Source organism: Plectrocnemia conspersa, unplaced genomic scaffold, assembly GCF_051122295.1.
Source record: "Plectrocnemia conspersa isolate PC_06_02 unplaced genomic scaffold, ASM5112229v1 ptg000009l, whole genome shotgun sequence".
Lineage (NCBI taxonomy): Eukaryota > Metazoa > Arthropoda > Insecta > Trichoptera > Polycentropodidae > Plectrocnemia > Plectrocnemia conspersa.
In genome coordinates, this window is record NW_028277173.1 from 16,716,064 (window position 1) to 16,734,736 (window position 18,673).

An 18,673-nucleotide genomic window follows, 5' to 3' on the forward strand; every position below is an offset into this window, starting at 1 on the left:
TCTTAACTATTTAATTTAAATTATGATCCTATTATTTTCACGTATAGTTATGCGCTGATTTTAAATTTGTTAAAAGTTTTCTTATAGTACATGTGGTTTTTACATGTGGATGAAATCAGTGTGTAATTTTGCATAAGAATAGATTTTATATTTATATCTAAAAAAAATTGTTATTGGTTATTATTGCTGTTTATTTTTATTTTGGCTATTTATTGTATTGCTAAAAAAATTGTATTTTTTCAGAATTTGCTTTAATTTTACCATTAAATACTTTTATTTTATGTCAATATATTTAATTCTCTTTTGTAAGTTAAAGATGGTTTTATACCAGTTAATTTAATATCATTATAACACAATGGTTTGGCAGCTTAAAATTTATTATTTTTATAGTTTTTTCTCTAAATTATTAATAGTTATAATTTTTGTGTCTGCTAATTGTACGAATTTATATATTTTGTTCATATATTTTGTTCAATATATAAAAGTCAGAATATAATTGTACATATAAAAGAGGCAAATATTTTTTTGTGAAAAAAATCACTATGATTTATATACTTAAGAAACTTTTCTTACTTTAAAAAACAAATGTCACAAAATTTTGCTTAAATTTAATTTTATAAATACAATATAAAAAAGTCCAATTAATCAGTAAAAAAAAACTAAACTTTTTGCCGATATCTAAAAACTATTCTCCTTAAAAAAATTGTAGATATATAATTAAAAAGCCAGTGTGAAAAAATATAAAAATATATTTTTTCAATTAAAATTTTATTTTTTTATGAGTTTTATTTTATATATTATATATATACATAAATTAGGTTATAAAATATTTTTAAAAAATAATTATGAAACAAAAAACAGCGAATATATGTTTGTATGTAAATATAACAAATATCAACGAACTATCACAGCAATTGATTTCTTATATCACTATGATTTTTATACTTGAGACAAATTTCATCCTTTAAAATTTTTTAAATATAACATAAGACATAAAATTAAGATTCAATTAAATTAAAAAAAAAATTTAATATAACAAAGTCCAGTTAATCAATTATAAAAATAAAAAAAAATCGCGAATATCTAAAAATTAATTTCATATTTTGAGTTAACCAATGAATCAAGAAACCCTATTTTGGTGACACAATTTTTATTTTCTATTGTAATTAAACTTAAATATAAAAAAAAAACTAAAAATTAACTGATATTTGTATAATAATAACAAAATTATAGTTTACGTTATTTACGTAATTTTACTTTTATTTACTATAAAAATGTGACAAAAAATCTCTTTTATTTATTTGTAAATTCAAGACATCATATTTATTTTGCATTATTATTGAAATCGTATAGAAGCTCTCAGTTTTTATTATGATATTTTAATATTTAAAATAAAATAAAAAAAACACTAATTTTTAAAAATATTTTATAATAATAACTCCATTCCTAGCAATGGGTTTTTTGTGTATTTTATAAAGAGCAAAATCAAAATATTATGTCCACTTGCACAGATTAAATATACACATGCACCAGGATAGCAACACAAAAGCGTGACGATACAATAGCAATATACTCTGTCGCCGAATAGTGGGCTTATAGTTTTGCGCCCAAAATCCCCACTTACCATAACAATGCCAGAGTTATATCCTCGACAGAGGGACATCACTGCAAACACTTGTGCCCTCTCTCTATATAGCATAGTCCCCGGTACAAATGACACCATGTGCCGCTTTGACACAACGCTTTGTGCGCCGTTAATTAATCGCTTTAATTGTCATCAAAACGTACGGAAAATGCATATAAAAAAAAACGCCAAGAGTAATATGTATAAAAACACCCCATATTACGCTAAAAGACCGTATGTATGCGTATATGTATGCTGTGTAATATTTTGCCCCGACGGCGACTTAAGCCGGTCCCGCAGGACAGGGACTTTGCCGTATCCCTAACCGACCTTTAAATGTTAACATAAGTAAGATAACCCCACATAAATTGAAGTTAAAAGTATTTTAGGCGCAGATCAATAAAATATGGTTTGATATAAAATAATAAAAAATATAATATTTATATAAAACTTACGTACTTTTAACACTATGAAAAGTAATAATATTTTGTAAATAACCTATTATATATTACTTAAATATATGTACACGAGATATACTCGTTACAAACATCGTTAGACATAGACAATATAGACCTTAAGACATTTAATAAGACTAAGAACGACTAAAACTGAAATAATATTGGCTTCTGTTTTTACTAGCATTGTATCCCTCATAATATCTAAAACACAATGACTTATGAAACACTCATATATCATGAACTTTCAACATCATCGATAATATAAATGCTCTGATTAGTAGACGCCAAAAGTAGTGCTCTTTGTTAGAAAAACTGGATATTTCACAAAATATTGCTGATGGTTTATCCCATTTTCGAGGATTTTTTTTCGCCTTTTGTTTAGTTGCTTGGTGTTTAATAAATATGGCTCTTAGAAGATGAAGGCATTTTGAAAATATATTTTAATAATTAATTTACTAACCTAAGGTAACAAATTGTGCACTAAAACTAGTCACGGTATTGTCAGCTTCTACTAAATAATTATTTATAGCCACATATTTGATTAATTCCGGTAAGTTTCATTGGACCAACAGCATGATTTTTGTTTTATTTTATAGCAGAGAGCAAGCATATTTATTATGCTGATATTTAAACTGAATAGTGTATAATGTAACTATAACGTCATATGCTGAAGGACTTGTCTATCATCAAAAAAATCTTATTAAGGGATGTTACATGTTTTAATAAAAAGCTCGCCACTCGACTTAATTCGATTCGTTCTCATTTAATCGCCTATTATGTTGCAGTTTGAAAACTCGAGAGGGCCTGAAGGGATCGCACTCATTTAATTTTTGCACCGAAGGGACCCTTGATTGAATAACCGTTAATCCCACAGGGTCCTTGATAGCAAATGCGCTAAATTATATCGACCCCACATTCAAAATCGTTGCTACTGTGTAAGTACCTACATACTAACATTGCTAAACAAATATGTATATTTTTTTATTTATATCAAGTTTCATAGACAGAAAAGACCAGAGCTCAAACATTGAAAAATACCCGTGTGTCACAATGATGATTCTTTTTTGACAATGAGACCACTTGAACAAACACGATCACCACATTTGACACCGAAGCAAGCAAATGATAATAATACCAAGGAAACACTTGAAAGAGCTGTGCGTGGTACACAAACGCGTCATATTTATTAGATGATATCAGAAGTATTGACTTATAAATATCTTGCGACTGTAACAATTTATTACTCCTGTAATGACTTGCTAAAATGTATTTTAATAAAAAAAAAGTGATTTACTATATAATTTATGCATTGTTTTTTAAATTAGATTTAGTAAAAAACTGAGTTTATAAAAGTAGTATACCTTATTAAAAGCTATATCTTTTTCGGATTTAGAACATCCAAATGTGCAGACTATTCCACAAAATACAACAAGCATTGTTCAACTATTTCATAGATCAAGGCATAATTGCTAATTTTTCAAGAATAACATTAAGAGCACCTATTAATTCATTGTAGAAAAACTAATAAATGAGGCATTAACACTAACTTAACTATGGAAAATATTTTCTATTTTGTTTGATCCGCTGTGGAGCATAAGTACAGCATTTGCAGATGATTTAGAAAATTACTTACAATAAAAATAAAAGCTATTTATTGTAAATTATTTATATTTTGATTTTTTATGCACCTGAAGCATCATCTTGTTAACGACGAAAGGTTTAAAATAATTATAAAAGTTAATAAAAAAATAAATAAAACATCTACGAAACTTAACTTAATTTAAGTGTTACAAAGTTTTCTAATCAATACACTTAAGTTTATCTAAAAATAAAAGTTGAGACTATCATACCGTAAGAATTATTAATGCTGTAATGTATACAGTTATTAAACAACTATACATTCTAGTAGATAGAGGCGAAAACAATAATAAGTTTAATGCATTGTGCTTGATATCATTTATAGTATACATAAACATTTACCCGTTTACATTTTTGTACATAAAAAAGTACATTTTTATGTACAAGAAGATTTCTACATTAAATTGATCCTTTTAAATTTAAAAGACAATAGTTTGATGATTTTACGAGTAATGCAGAAATGGAATAACTTGCCTGTATAATTATATAATATTCCAAAATTAGACATGTTTACTACTAAGACGTCATATATTTGTTTTATGTTTATAAAATTATTCAGGTGTTGAACGAGTTGTTTTTTTGCAATTAACCAAAAAGTTAAAAAATTTAAGAACTGTCCAAACAAATATTTTTTATTTTATTTAGTCAAACATCGAACGTGATAACGTAACTAAATGACTTGTAGTTTGTTTGTTAATATTTTATATATAATTTATTATAATTTTTTTAGGATTTCTTTCGCTATTATTTGTCGATATATATCATACTCGTGTTTATTATTTTAGTATCTGGATGTCATATAGTAGTGACAGGTCCATGTCACGCCTTTTGTTCTGCTCGACGATGAATAGGTTCTATGTTACAGAGTTTACAGACAAAACAGATGTTTGCCGGTTTACGCGAACGATGTGTGTCGCAAGCATTTGTAACAATGAAGGTTCAAAGCCCGGGTGCAATAAACGAGAGCTTTTGCACCTGCGTAATGCGGCGTAATGATTTCTGAGGTGAATATATTCCATACGAGGTTCAATGGATTCTACTTATATGAAAATAATTTCCGTGTTGTGTGACAGGTGGAATTTAAATAATAAGGTTCCAAACAGACTAATATCACGAAAAAATGCTTATGCTTTAATTATAAATTCAATTTGTCGTTAATTGCATAACAAAACATTTTCTTATATTTTATGAAAATCGAATCGAATCGAATCATCTAAGAAAATCGCTATTTTATATCAATTTTATTTACTTATGCTTTATAGTGAGATCATATCAACGCACATACGACAGCGATTTACAGATTATTCACGCACCTGAATCATTGCCGATGATTAATTGTTAATTTTTAATATGTCACAGGAAAAACAACTATTACACGCAATTTAGAAATTTTCGTCATTGATGTTTGTACAAGTGTATAAGTGTATAAGTTCTACACGCCGTTCCTAGAACCCGCACAAAAGTCATACAATGGAGTTGAGAAATTCAGCTATGTACTTAAATTTCCGGTGTCTTGAAAAGATAATAATGAAAGGATTTATTTATAAATATAAATAAAGAAAACAACGTAGATGAGACTTGGGTCAATCACTTTCAATTTCCCGCTTGTAACTGTTAAAGGATCATCTGCTTCTGCGAAGGGATGCGTGAATGGCAACAAAGCGCGACCTGCCCTATTAAGGGCTAAATCAATTTGCTCCACCTTCGCCCCGGTTCTGATTTAGAGGGGTGATAAATTTCATTATCTCGTATAAAAGGCGAATTATTCGCGAACGATCGTGTTATTATTTAAACATTTTTTTACTACAAAAAAGCCTCCAAGTTTGAATACCTATTTTAATATATCGTCAATTGAATATATTATTATTTAGTTAATATTATCCAAGAAGATGCTTTCTCAGCATGTATTTATAATAATATAATATTTTAAAATAGAAAATAAATATTTTTTATATTATATTTACAATAATAAAAGAGTTAGGCTCCTAGCTCATTGATGTTGTAGAACTTTAGGGCCTGACCGCCATACATCCAATAGGATTAAGTCCACAAAGGCCAGATTACGGGTTCAACGGTATGTAGTTCAGTCTTGCGTGCAAACCAATATATCAGACCTTCCTAACTCCATCATCAGATTAAATGAACCTACTACCATCCTTGAGCTTTTGTTCTCATTATAGATCATAATTGACGTGCACGCCAAATTTCACTAGCTCCTAATACTCATTTGGAAACTATTTAATATTATGATAAAACTTTGAAAGAACTCACCTGTAAATTAATTTTCTTCTGACGGACCTTTTAAAGAAACCGCTGCATCCGTTGCACGCTAGAATCCCATAATGCTTTCCGGAACTAGTATCTCCGCACACCACACACACCAATCCTGTCAATCAATTATGATATTATAATGAGTATATAAATCAACGTTTGGTAAAACAAATTAATTAAAAATATTAATTCATTGTGTTCATTAAAAGTACAAATATAATTTTATTGATTACACTTTATTATTAAATATTATGTGTCGTAAAGAAAAATAAATTTTAAAATAATAAAAGCGATAGAAGAGTAGTAAACATTATTGTATAGGATTAGATTACCATATAGACACACGATTTTTTTCAGGTTTATTTCATGTCTGAAAGATCAAAGGTACTAATTATTTTAAAAAACGATCGATTTTATCTTTTAATTAAATATTGAAATGATTAATAGCCTATAAATTATATAGTACGAAGTCTAATAAGCTAACGTAGATCATCGGCGTATTAGTAGTATATATTATATGTAGATATACATACATATAAATATATTATTTTGAGCATTTGCGGATAATTTGTGATCATGGCTGGAGCATCGCAGCCGAAATATTATAATGATAATGATAAAACAGATTTATATACAAACAAATTATTAAATACACAAAAGACATTAATATTATATATATAAAAATATATGAGATATCCATCAATATAAAATTTTGCAGTGCTATTCTTAAAAAACATTACAAAATGTAATCATTTTTATACTATACATTTATTAAGAAATGTAATGAAAAAAATATTTTCAACCACGACGACTAAATATTTATTGCTATTGTTTGTGATTCATTGATAATTTTCTTACACACATATAATAATTTTTAAATATTCTTCAAACAACAGTTTCAACTGCCGAGAAATTATTAATGAATTATTAAATCATACATAATTGTACTTTAATAGATTATATTTGAAGACCATTGAACCATCATTACATTATATGTTATTGTGGATCATTTGTATTGAATCATATTGAAAAACATTTGGCATTAGCACGATCAAATACCAATCGCAAAGTGTTGAAATAGATTTATTTTAGAATTTGATTATAAATTAGTAACAATACATCTTGCGGTGAAGAATTTGATTTAATAAGTCTACATGGTAATTTAAATAGACAAAGCATCAATCAACTTCTTACCCTTTACCCATTGATATTATTTCCAATGGCATACTATGAGATGTAATAATAGATTCTTATATACTCTTGAGACATTTAATAATTCGTTCTCCGTATAACTATGGTAAAATTAAATAACGACTCTAAAGTGAAAACATTAGCGTTTCTAAAAATAGATCTCCTATATATATTATATATTTATATTGTAGCTACTTACCTAAAGTGTTTGTTTTTTTTCCTGAAGATTCGTGATGAACTCTCCAATGGGCGGGAGGAGATCGTACAGCCCTGACGAGTTGTCCTCCCATGGCGGCCATCCCGCCTACGCCTCCCATGGTCCCAATGGCGCCCACAGACCCCATGGACCCCATAGCTCCGAGGCCCCCCAGACCGCACGCCCCCAGAGAGGGTGGCGAGCCGCCGGTCGAATAACAATCTTCAGGCGGTGAACTGTGACCATCTATATAAAAAAAAAACAACAACAAAAAATCAATCAATGTCACCGAATCAATATTATTAAAAAAATACCAATTTATCAACTTTATAATAAAATATTTTTAAGCCACCATGATCTGATTTACCTATAAGTCGGTTCTAATTTTTTTAATGGAGTGTGGAGTCAATAATATCGGGAATAATTACATCACGTGCCATTTATTACATTTCCGACGAGCACGAACTTTCGGGACACATCCAGAACACGCAGTCCGCAATCAGATCGTAGAATTAGGGCGCAAAGTGCGAACCGGTAATCTGGTGATTCGATTTATTTAATTGTCACCCCGTGCGACCCCGCAATCGGATGCGACACCCTGTCGAAACCCCCTCTGTGGCGTGTTTCATACATACAAAAACATAAAGTGACGTATATTTTAAATTTATACTTCAAATAATTCAATAGAGAAAAAATACACCGTTTCTTTGATTAGCAGAGGTGACTGAGTGTCAAAACGTCATTATAAAATTATGACTCTTTGTTTACTGTGTTACGAACAAATTTTTATTTGTATTTAGCGAAATAAAACTTGAAAACGAATTTAGAATATTATATATGCACAACGGCGACACGCAAACATTACGTATCTTTTATCAATATTGTATCAATTTTTATTTAACGTGTTTAAACAAAGAAAATCAACGAGCATCTGTATTTTAATGATGTATATATTATTTACTTATATACTGTTCTATTATTAGTTTTAAATCTAATATTTTGATTGAATTAGCAAAGGAAAAAATATCTGTGATGAAATATTGCTTAGTTTTAATAAATTAAAGAACCTAAAAGTATAAAAAGTAAATTAACTTTGATCATTGCTATTATGTTAAAAAAACTTCTCTATGATAGATATCTTATCCAATATAGTTTTAAATTGATAAAATTTTCAAAAATATATTTATTTACTTCACTGTTTTATGTTCCAACGAATTAATAATTAAATACATAATTATATAATTTAAAAATGATACATATTTATACACAGTTTATGTCTGTAAAAATATGTCAAGGATTTAGAAAAAACATGCAGATTGTTAATGAGTTGAATTCCCTAATTTTTCTCGGCAATATGTATATATATTATGCACAGTGAAAAATTCTGTTAACCTTCTGTTGGAACATGACAGGCGTTAGAATTATAACCCAATGCGTTACAATAGCGTAAACATAATCAACAACCACTAAGTAGTGTTTGTTGATTAAAACATCTGACTGTAAATCTCTGACATCAAGATGTCACTATTTACTTGTTTTAAATTATTCATTATAACATCCATCCGGGAGTTTCCAAGATAACCTTTTAACCGTCACGGAAAATAAAAAGTTACGGAAAATTCGTGACCATGACCAGAGCATCATAGTCGAAATATAGAGAAGTAAGTTTTAATCGCTATATATATATATATATATATATATATATATATATATATATATATATATATATATATATATATATATATATATATATATATATATATATATATATATATATATATATATATATATATATATATATATATATATAAATGGATTTTTAGATTTTCGCGAGTATAATTATTTTTTAAATCTCGGGATTCATCGCGATTTATGCTTACTTGTATTCTATATTTCAACCGTGATTTTCCGGCCATGATCACGAATTGTTTGCGTCTGCCGCTCTTTAAATCAAAAGGTTTTATAAAAGAAAACTTGAAAGAAACAAAGAAGAAAACAAAGAAAATTGAAAAAAATTACATAGGACATGCACGTCTTTCATACATCCAAGGTGTAACAGAAAAGATCGGAAGAACCCTAACGAAGCACAAAATCAAAACTATTTTTCAGTCCAAAAACAAAATTAGTTCAATGCTTCCTAACGGGAAAGATCATCTAAAAAATTAATCCCAAGGGGTATACAAAATCTCATGTGCAGATTGCGGAAAAATCTACATTGGACAATCTAACAGACGCATCGCACACAGAGAAAACGAACATAAAAATGATGTAAAAAAATTCAAGAGCAATTCTACTTTAGCCGAACACAGTTTTACAGAAGACCATAAGATTGATTTTACCAGCACAAAAACTATAGCTAATATAAAAAACCCTTTTGTTCGTACGAAACAAGAAGCACTCGAAATAGAAATCCACAAAAAAATCGCTATGAACAAAAGAGATGATAGTAGCATATTATCAAAATCTTGGCTTCCGGTTTTAGAGTCATTGCGAAAAATAAAATCTCAAAAAAATGTCACCGGCCTAATTGCCACACATTAGACAAAAACATTAACACAGACACAAATGACTCAGCCAAGACAAATGGACAATTAATTAAGATAATTAATAATGCCCCACCGGAAAGAGTATATATGACAAGGTCAAGAACAAGAGCGGCAGTCGCACACAATTCGTGATCATGGCCGGAAAATCACGGCCGAAATATAGAATACAAGTAAGCATAAATCGCGATGAATCCCGAGATTTAAAATATATATATATATTTTTTTTGTCGCAAGCAATTCGTGATCATGGCCGGAAAATCACGGCCGAAATATAGAATACGACAAGTAAGCATAAATCGCGATGAATCCCGAGATTTAAAAAATAATTATACTCGCGAAAATCTAAAAATCCACATATATATATATATATATATATATATATATATATATATATATATATATATATATATATATATATATATATATATATATATATATATATATATATATATATATATATATATATATATATATTTCGCGAGTATAATTATTTTTGATTTTATTATTCGCTAATAATTCGTGATCATGGCCGGAAAATCACGGCCGAAATATAGAATACAAGTAAGCAAAAATCGCGATGAATCCTGAGATTTCAAAAAAAAAATCAATGTATATACATACATATATTGATTTTTCTATTTGTATTTTTTACTTAAAATCAATGCAGAACATCGATATGGGTATTGACATTAACATATAATACTGTAAGAATATAAATATCTATCTAACAATATGTATTTGTTTTATTTAATAATATTATTTCTTAAACTTCGAAGAGTAACATAGTAAAACGTCGATCTAAGAATACATTCCTAAAAGCACCTTACCATAAAATAAAAATCAATTTTGGATTGCGGTTACACTAGACCTGGCGGAATGTTAAAATTAAATTTTACACAAATTTAGTTGGACTATAATATTTTCAATCGCTTTATAAACTTTAAAGTCGATTATCTCCAAACAATTATTTATTGAGTTAGCACTCAATATCAGCAACGATTGACATTCGATCACCATTGTCAACGTCAATAGACAAAAAATACTCCCCGCTAATGTGAATCAACGTTTGTGAATCATTGTTCGCGTCTTTTGGCGTACTTAGTAATTGAATAGTAGCATTTGAATCGACAGTGGGGGGCCCTCCTCGCTCGTCTCTAAAGTGACTCCGCCAACAGAATACTAATCGGACCGGGGAGAGCTTTGCTCGGCTTAGCTTGCGAAAGCTCTCCCGTGCAAAACCCGCATGACATCTTACCGGTAATGTGCCGATACAGCTCTAAATCTGAATATAACCGACCATAAGCCTCGTTATGAACACGCGAATCGTTAACTCAAAGCTCTTGCACAGACACGTCGTCCTTGATAAAGGACTTATATTGACAATTATACTTAAAAAAAATAATAGTAAGTCACCTATTCAGTGCATAGTTTATAAATGAACCATGCATATATGTATGTATTAAGTCAGTCTATAAATTCATGTGTATTTACAGCAAACTTTAAAGACATATTCATAGAAAAATATCCTGACAAACTTTCGTTTATTTCCCTGATAATATTCAAAGGGACAAAGAGATTTGTTGATATTTTGCAATATTACTTTTAGTAGCAATAGATTACAATTATTTTCTCAAAACCATTTATAATTAAAAATAGCTATTTATAATAGGTGTGTATGTATCAGAATAGTGGGAGCAAAGTAGTACTATTAAATATTGTTATCCAAATGAAAATATCAAAATTTACACTAATGTCCATCGATATATTTTATCTTGTTCTGTAGGTACATTTAAACAAATGGTAAGCTTATCATAAATTACATTGTACTAAAATAATATAACTGGATTTATTTATTATATCTGTGTCAAAATACTATTTTATCACAATTTTATTTACGATACAATCGACTATATTAAAAACTAAGCATGCCAATAATAATTCTAATTACAGCATATAATTCAACATATATATGTATCATATATATGTAAAAAAAAATATTCAATTAAAAAACTATTGTCACACCTATTAAAAAAAATACTGGTGCTAGCTATTTATATCACATTTTTTACTTTTTATAATATAATTAATATTTATCAGATCTTAAATCTCAACTTTAAATGAATTAAAAAATAGCAAGTATAATAAATATATAGTTGATTAGTAGAAAATATATTAATCCAATTAAAATATTTTTTGCTTACTATAATTTGTTAAGGTGAAGTGTTGAAAATAGATAAAAATTTTCAGAAAAAAATACATAATTTTAATTTATGGAGTTTAAAAAATAAACTATGATTTAATTAAAAATGATGTGTAATTCTACATATTTTTGAATAAAACTTTGTGTTAACTATGACAACGTATAATAAATTACAAAATAACTATAGGTATTATCAAAACTAATTACATTAATATACTTTCTAAGTCACTATGGTAACAAAAAATATTTTACAAAAAGGTCCAAAATACAAAACCTAATAAAATACATTAATTATATATTTTTTAGTTTTAACAAAAAATATTTATAATAAAATGCCTGTGCAAGAAATATACTAATCAATGCCAAGTGTATGGAATTATGATAAGTCAAAGTAAAATATTATTTTAAAATGGATTTTATATTGATTGCCTTTTTTATACTACTTTATTAGTTGTATGAGTTACACGCTTAATTCTATAATTTTTTTACAATAAGGGGAAAAAATGATATTATACTACTGATAAAATACATATAGAACAATTTATAAATACACATCTTAAAAACTGTAGAGATGCTAGAATTTTTTTATTGTATAAATGATAAGTTTTAAAAAAAAATTAGAACCAGAACTACCAATCGACAGATTGCATAGGATCTTAGTTAAACACGTGTTATTGCAATTCGTAAGTTTTAAGAGTTAGGAAAGGTATGAGCCTCACATTATAAGTCAATTGTAGGAAAAATAATAAATATATGGTTTTTTAAGCTCATTATTTGAGGTTGCTTTTTAGGCGATAGCAAAAAATATTTTACAAGTAATATAAATAAATAAGAAACTGGGGATTGCTTCTCTAAAATATACCCTTACATGTTTTGTTTAGAAGAAAATAGAGAATGTTATTTATAGTAATCCTAATAGAGTGAAATTGGAGTGATATAACATATATTTAAATAATAAACCTTTTGTGCCTTTAAAATTTTGCGAAAATACATACGAATTCATCAACTGACTTAATATTTAACATTTTTGATAAATTGTGGAATTTCATACATTACTTGTATGGAACGTTTAAAATCAATTTACACATATACATACATGCTATATATACTATACCTTTAGTGAGAGAAGGTATTGTCATAAGTGAGGAACTGCCCGCAGGGCTGAGGTGATGCCAAGAGTAGCGCAGTTGAGCTGACATTGCAGCTCATAAATAACAAATCGATAAAAAAATCGCTCAAGTATTTCTAAAGACTGAAATAACACATAAAAATTCAGTTGAGTCGCGCTTCCATAAAAAGTCATGGATCTGCAAAGAGCGTTGACACATCAAACACACATTTAGAGTACACATGAGTTAATATTGACGCATGTCGAATTCAAAATTTAATATTATTGAAAGTTTCTCTTGGTAACACTGTAGCGAGGAGTGTTATTAAGAAAAATCCCGTGACCCCTTGTGCGGATCTCTAATACTTTTTCTTTTGACTCTCCGCTGGAAAAGCTCCTTAATCCGCCTCTGATTAATTTCCTGTCCCCAAAGGCCGCCCAGGGCTGTCTCGGGAATATAAATAAAAAAGTCAACGACGTTTTCGCTCGGCATTAGTCAGAACTCTGCATAATAATTAATCGAGAGTTTTCTCCTCTAAACGTGCCCGTTTCTCATTAAAATACGTTCGACGTATAAATAAATACATTTACAATGACAAAAAAAGTACGATCGGAGGCAAATATTTTTTTCTGCTACTCAATTAATATATTTTGGTACTACTTATATAAATAATTTAATTTTCATATTGAAAATATTTTATATTTAATACATAGTGTTATATTTTATTAATAAATTTGTTTAAATATATTTTATTTAAATTTACTTCAAAGCTCTCTAAATATACATACTGACATTTATATTTATAGAATAGTTTGCAGTACATAAATAAAAAAAATACTAGTTGTTACGTATTGAGCTAACGTCTGTCATGTTCTAGCAAATAATTTATAATATATTTTAATATGTAATTAATTATATTAATATTTTTAATAAATAGTTAGATATTAAAAATACAAATCATTTTTATATATTAAAATACATGCTTTTTCATGATTTGGATACGAAATAATAAATTTTATCCTCAGATTCAATAATAAAATTGATTAGTCTTTATTATGTTTATAAAAGCCGATAAAAAATTAAATGAACAATCCTTTTTTATTGGAATGATTAGTAATAGTTTTATCGGTCAGTAATTATTTAACGAACATTCAACACAATAATTTGCATTGCTATAGTTCTTAATTAATTAAAATGTGAGTTTTGAATTTCATCCCTGTGAGAAAATAGTTATTATAAATTTATGTGCTAAAAATCTAAATTTATTAAATTATCTAACACGTGCGTTTTCTGCTTAAGCAATTTAATTCCAAAATTATTAACACACAGGTGAATTTCATAAAAATATGAAAACAAAAAAATAACTGGCGTGAAAACGTTCCTGCGTGTCATTGCTGTTTTTTGTTCATTGTTTGTGCACAAAGCAATTTTCCTGCCGGCAAAGGAAAGATTTGCTATTGTTTGCCAGCGTCGCGACGCTTTCCTATGCAAGGCGCGTCGGAAGCCGGTTTAGCCGTTACTTCCGCTTCCGACGCGAGCTTTTCCGGGGGTGCATTTCAAATTTTCTCAACGTACGTGGTGGCTCTCGCTACGGGTCAATTTCGACGTGAAAAATGACTGAGAGCTTATCTGAGTATATGTATATGGTAGGATGAGATACGCCTTGAATGCGCCCAAGTGCATCATCAATTCTCTTTGGATATATTTTTGAAACAATTTAAATATCAACTCAAGCTATTTTTTTACATAGAGGAATATTTTTGTTGTATAAAATGTTTACAACTGCAATAATTAACATGAAGTACCACTGAAGTGTATAATTTGCTATTGTAAAATATAGAAAAAAAATTTAAATTTATGAATATACATTTTTCAACGTTTTTTTTTATTGAAAATATTTTATTTTATTTAATTATGATGTACTCTGTGTAGCAAAAAAAATAAAATAAACATTAATAGCTAGCGTAAAATGCGTCCACTAACTGTGAGTACATGTATAAGAACAAATCAGTTTTATCCGACAGATGGTTAAAAAGTCGAATACAAAACTCTTATTAAATATGTGGCATATAGCATGTAATACATTCCCTATCATCGAGAGTTCTCCCAAGGACACTAACATATTTTGTAGAAATTTTGAAGAAAACAAAAATGTATTATATTTATATTCGATTATGTAGATATATCTGAGAAACCTTTTCTAGACATTTTCTATTAAAAGTGAGTCAGTAGAATCATTTGGCAACCAGATCAAATTAACCTAATAAGGCAACATAAAACTTAAAAATAATATATTTTTCGATGATAATATAATTGTTGAAGGCATACAATAAGGCCTGTCGAGAGGGGGAGGGAGTGGACACATATACCCGGGGCCCATTCTCCTTGAGGGGCCCGACTCTGGAAAAAACCATAGCAAGGATGTATGTAGAAAAAAAGTAAAAACCGACCTCAAATAATGAATCTCACTAAACTACAGTAGTTTGAGATGTATATACTGATGTATTTCAAGTATAAGTTCCTTCAGTATATACAATAAATAAAAGGGTTGGAACATTGCCTTCAAAAGCACACAATTTCTAGGTAGTACTTTCACAATAAACATTACTACTCAAAGGGACAGATTGTAGTTTATGACGCGGCTCCGTTTATGTTAAATTTGTTTGCAAACTATTGATGACTTTATTGCTTTTTGATCGTTTAAGAAATATTAGACATGAGAAGAAATATTCAACAAATGTTTATTAGTAACAGTAAATTTAGGTATTCTATATGAAAATTCAGATCGAATACTTATGAAAATATTGAAAAATCAACAGCAGCAGCAGCTGAATTGTATAAATTAAACGTTTTTATATATTGTACTATCAATAATTTGACAACTGAATCAATGCAGCAAAATAAATAAATAAATAATACATTCAGTTTCATTAGGTTATTCCTAGAAAAAACACTCTCGAATCTATATATATATATATCAAAAATATTTTTTAAAATATGTCATTTCAGTAAAATCATATCGGAATACTTTTTCATCAGTAGAAATTTATTTTTACCAATGAAAATATATATTACCTAGCAGGTGCTAGTAAGATTAAATGGTGGAAACTTTTTTATATGTAGATTTATCATTATTTATTTACATTCGATGTATAAATGTTACAGCGAATATATATTTTTTGGTGAAGTTATATTTTCACTAGTGAAGTTAAAATACATTTTCACCAGTAGATATATATTTCTATAAGCAAAAATATAATTTGACTGATAGGCGTTAACATGCTGCTCTAAAATGTCTATGAAACTTAATTTGACAGTTGCGAAACGTCCATTTGCTGTTCAAACCCAAACCGAACCTTATAAAATTTCTAAAACTAATTATAGTTTTAGAACTTTTATTAGGTCAAGTCCAAAATACAAACTAAGCCAACTCATCTCTCAGGCAAAATAAGAGGAAGAATAAGTACAGACAGACATCGTATCTCACATATTGCTCCATAGTCTGCTTTTTGATATTACACTATGTTTTAAAAATATTATAGCTATCTTCTAATATAAGAGGGCTGATCAAAGTATATTCAAACAGAATTTTGGTCAATAGGAAGGCGCAAAAACAATTATCACTTTTCAGAAGGCAAAAATTCACGTCAAAAGCAATAAAATCGTATCGGCGCCGTCGCAGTGGGAACGGTCGGTAACGAGCGTTCCCATTGCGACGTCGTGTGTTTTTTTCGATTCTCACTCATAATATTGTTATAAAAATAATCGAGCGTTTTCATCGCGACGGCACGATTTTACTGCTTTTGACTTGGACTGGAAATTCACTACATGGCAACTTTGAGCTGCAAAGAAGAAATGACTAATTATCAGATATTTTTAATGTCTAATGAAAATATTTAGCATAAAATATGATTTAAGAAAATATGTCACAACGGTAGCTAATTTTTATATTTATATATGGCATAGAAAGGAATAACTTGTACCTATTATTATTTATTCAAGAAATCATATTACGATGTTAAAAAATATATAAAATGCCATTTTTGTCAAGCTAATTTTTATATTTATATATAGCATTTAAAGAGTTAATTCGAACCAACTATTTATTCAAGAAATTATTTTACGATGGAAAAAAATATATACAAAATGACATTTTTTCAAGCTATTTTTTTTATTTATATATAGCATTTAAAAGGTTAACTCGTACCTATTATTATTTATTCAAGAATTTATATTACGATGTTAAAAAATATTCAAAATGTCATTTTTGTAATAAGGTCCAGAATCATTGTATTTTCGAAAAATAATTTTAATTTGATATAATAAAAAATTAAAGCATGTCAATCTAGTGTTTTCTGTGAAAAATCTATTTATTGAATTATATTACATTAACATAGTGCAAATGCAATTAAGAATTATTTAATTTGATAAACTTTAGCTTATGTTAAATATGATGGGCTTACTTTTTAATGTAGCTCTTCGAGCTTTAAAATATTATTATTGACTAAATAGCGTTTAAATATACACAAACACTTAACAGGATATTATATAAATGAGTTTACTGATTGCATACGGATAGTAAATTTTTTTTTAATACAATGATTTTAGAGTGTACCATGTTCAGTATATATTTTTTGCCGTAATATTTAAATTAAATTAAATAATAATAATTTTACTACTAATTATATACAATAAAAAATATTTAGGTAAGGGACAAAGCACTTTATATTATGAGCTTAAAAACAGCTATTTCAAATGCATTTGTGTATATTTAGAACTACAAACAAGATTCACTATGTAAAATTATATTCACCTATCCAAGACTGGCAATATTTTTTTTAATTCACATGAGCGTATGTTTTTAAATTATTATAAAAATATGAATCAATAAATACCTTGACAACGATCTTGATTATCTTGCTGAATGAGCGGCATCGGCTGCTGAACAACTTCCATTTTCTTCTTCAAATTTCCACACTCAATTACAGTTCGAATTCAATAGTCACAAAAATCATTGTTTTTATTAAACAAAATATTTTTATTTTTTTCCTCAAAAAAAAAAAACTTTTGTCCTTTTATATTTGCCCTTATCTGACTTTTGATTCACCCTTATAAAAATGCATTAGTTTCGCAAACTGATCTGAACAATGGATGGCAGTAGACGTGTGGCCGTCGCGAGCCAGCGTTACCTTTTGGTGAGATTCGGCCAGAAGGATTACGACTCACATCTGGTCGCGTGCTACGGGCTGATATCTGACGGGCAGACCCGCCCCGTGCCGGGGTGGGAGAAAGCCACGCCTACGATCAAACGATCAGTTGATAAAGTAAAGTGAACTTTATTCCAAAGAGGCGCAGCGGCGGTATTTGCGCAAAGGCGTTTCCGATTTCTGGTGATGGGTTTTGCGCTGAGCGAAAATCGCGACATGGGCAGGATTAAAGG

General features: G+C 28.5%; 1 protein-coding gene across 8 annotated transcripts in view; it reads right to left on the reverse strand.

Annotated features, from left to right (window-relative positions):
• The window catches only part of Hr51 (photoreceptor-specific nuclear hormone receptor 51), a 45,239-nt gene extending 26,776 nt beyond the window's left edge, over nt 1-18,463 (reverse strand). For 2 of the 8 annotated variants that reach the window (XM_088191394.1, XM_088191391.1), the window contains exons 1-4: nt 18,129-18,427; nt 13,239-13,376; nt 7,382-7,624; nt 5,992-6,106 (exon numbers count right to left, since the gene is read on the reverse strand). In XM_088191394.1, the coding sequence (XP_088047520.1) occupies nt 5,992-6,106; nt 7,382-7,624; nt 13,239-13,323 (443 nt within the window). In that variant the 5' untranslated portion in view covers nt 13,324-13,376; nt 18,129-18,427. Of the gene's footprint in view, nt 1-5,991; nt 6,107-7,381; nt 7,625-13,238; nt 13,377-18,128 lie in introns of all 8 variants that reach the window. The other 6 variants (XM_088191395.1, XM_088191393.1, XM_088191398.1 and 3 more) reach the window with 5 other exon arrangements.
• Between the last annotated feature and the right edge of the window lie 210 nt (nt 18,464-18,673).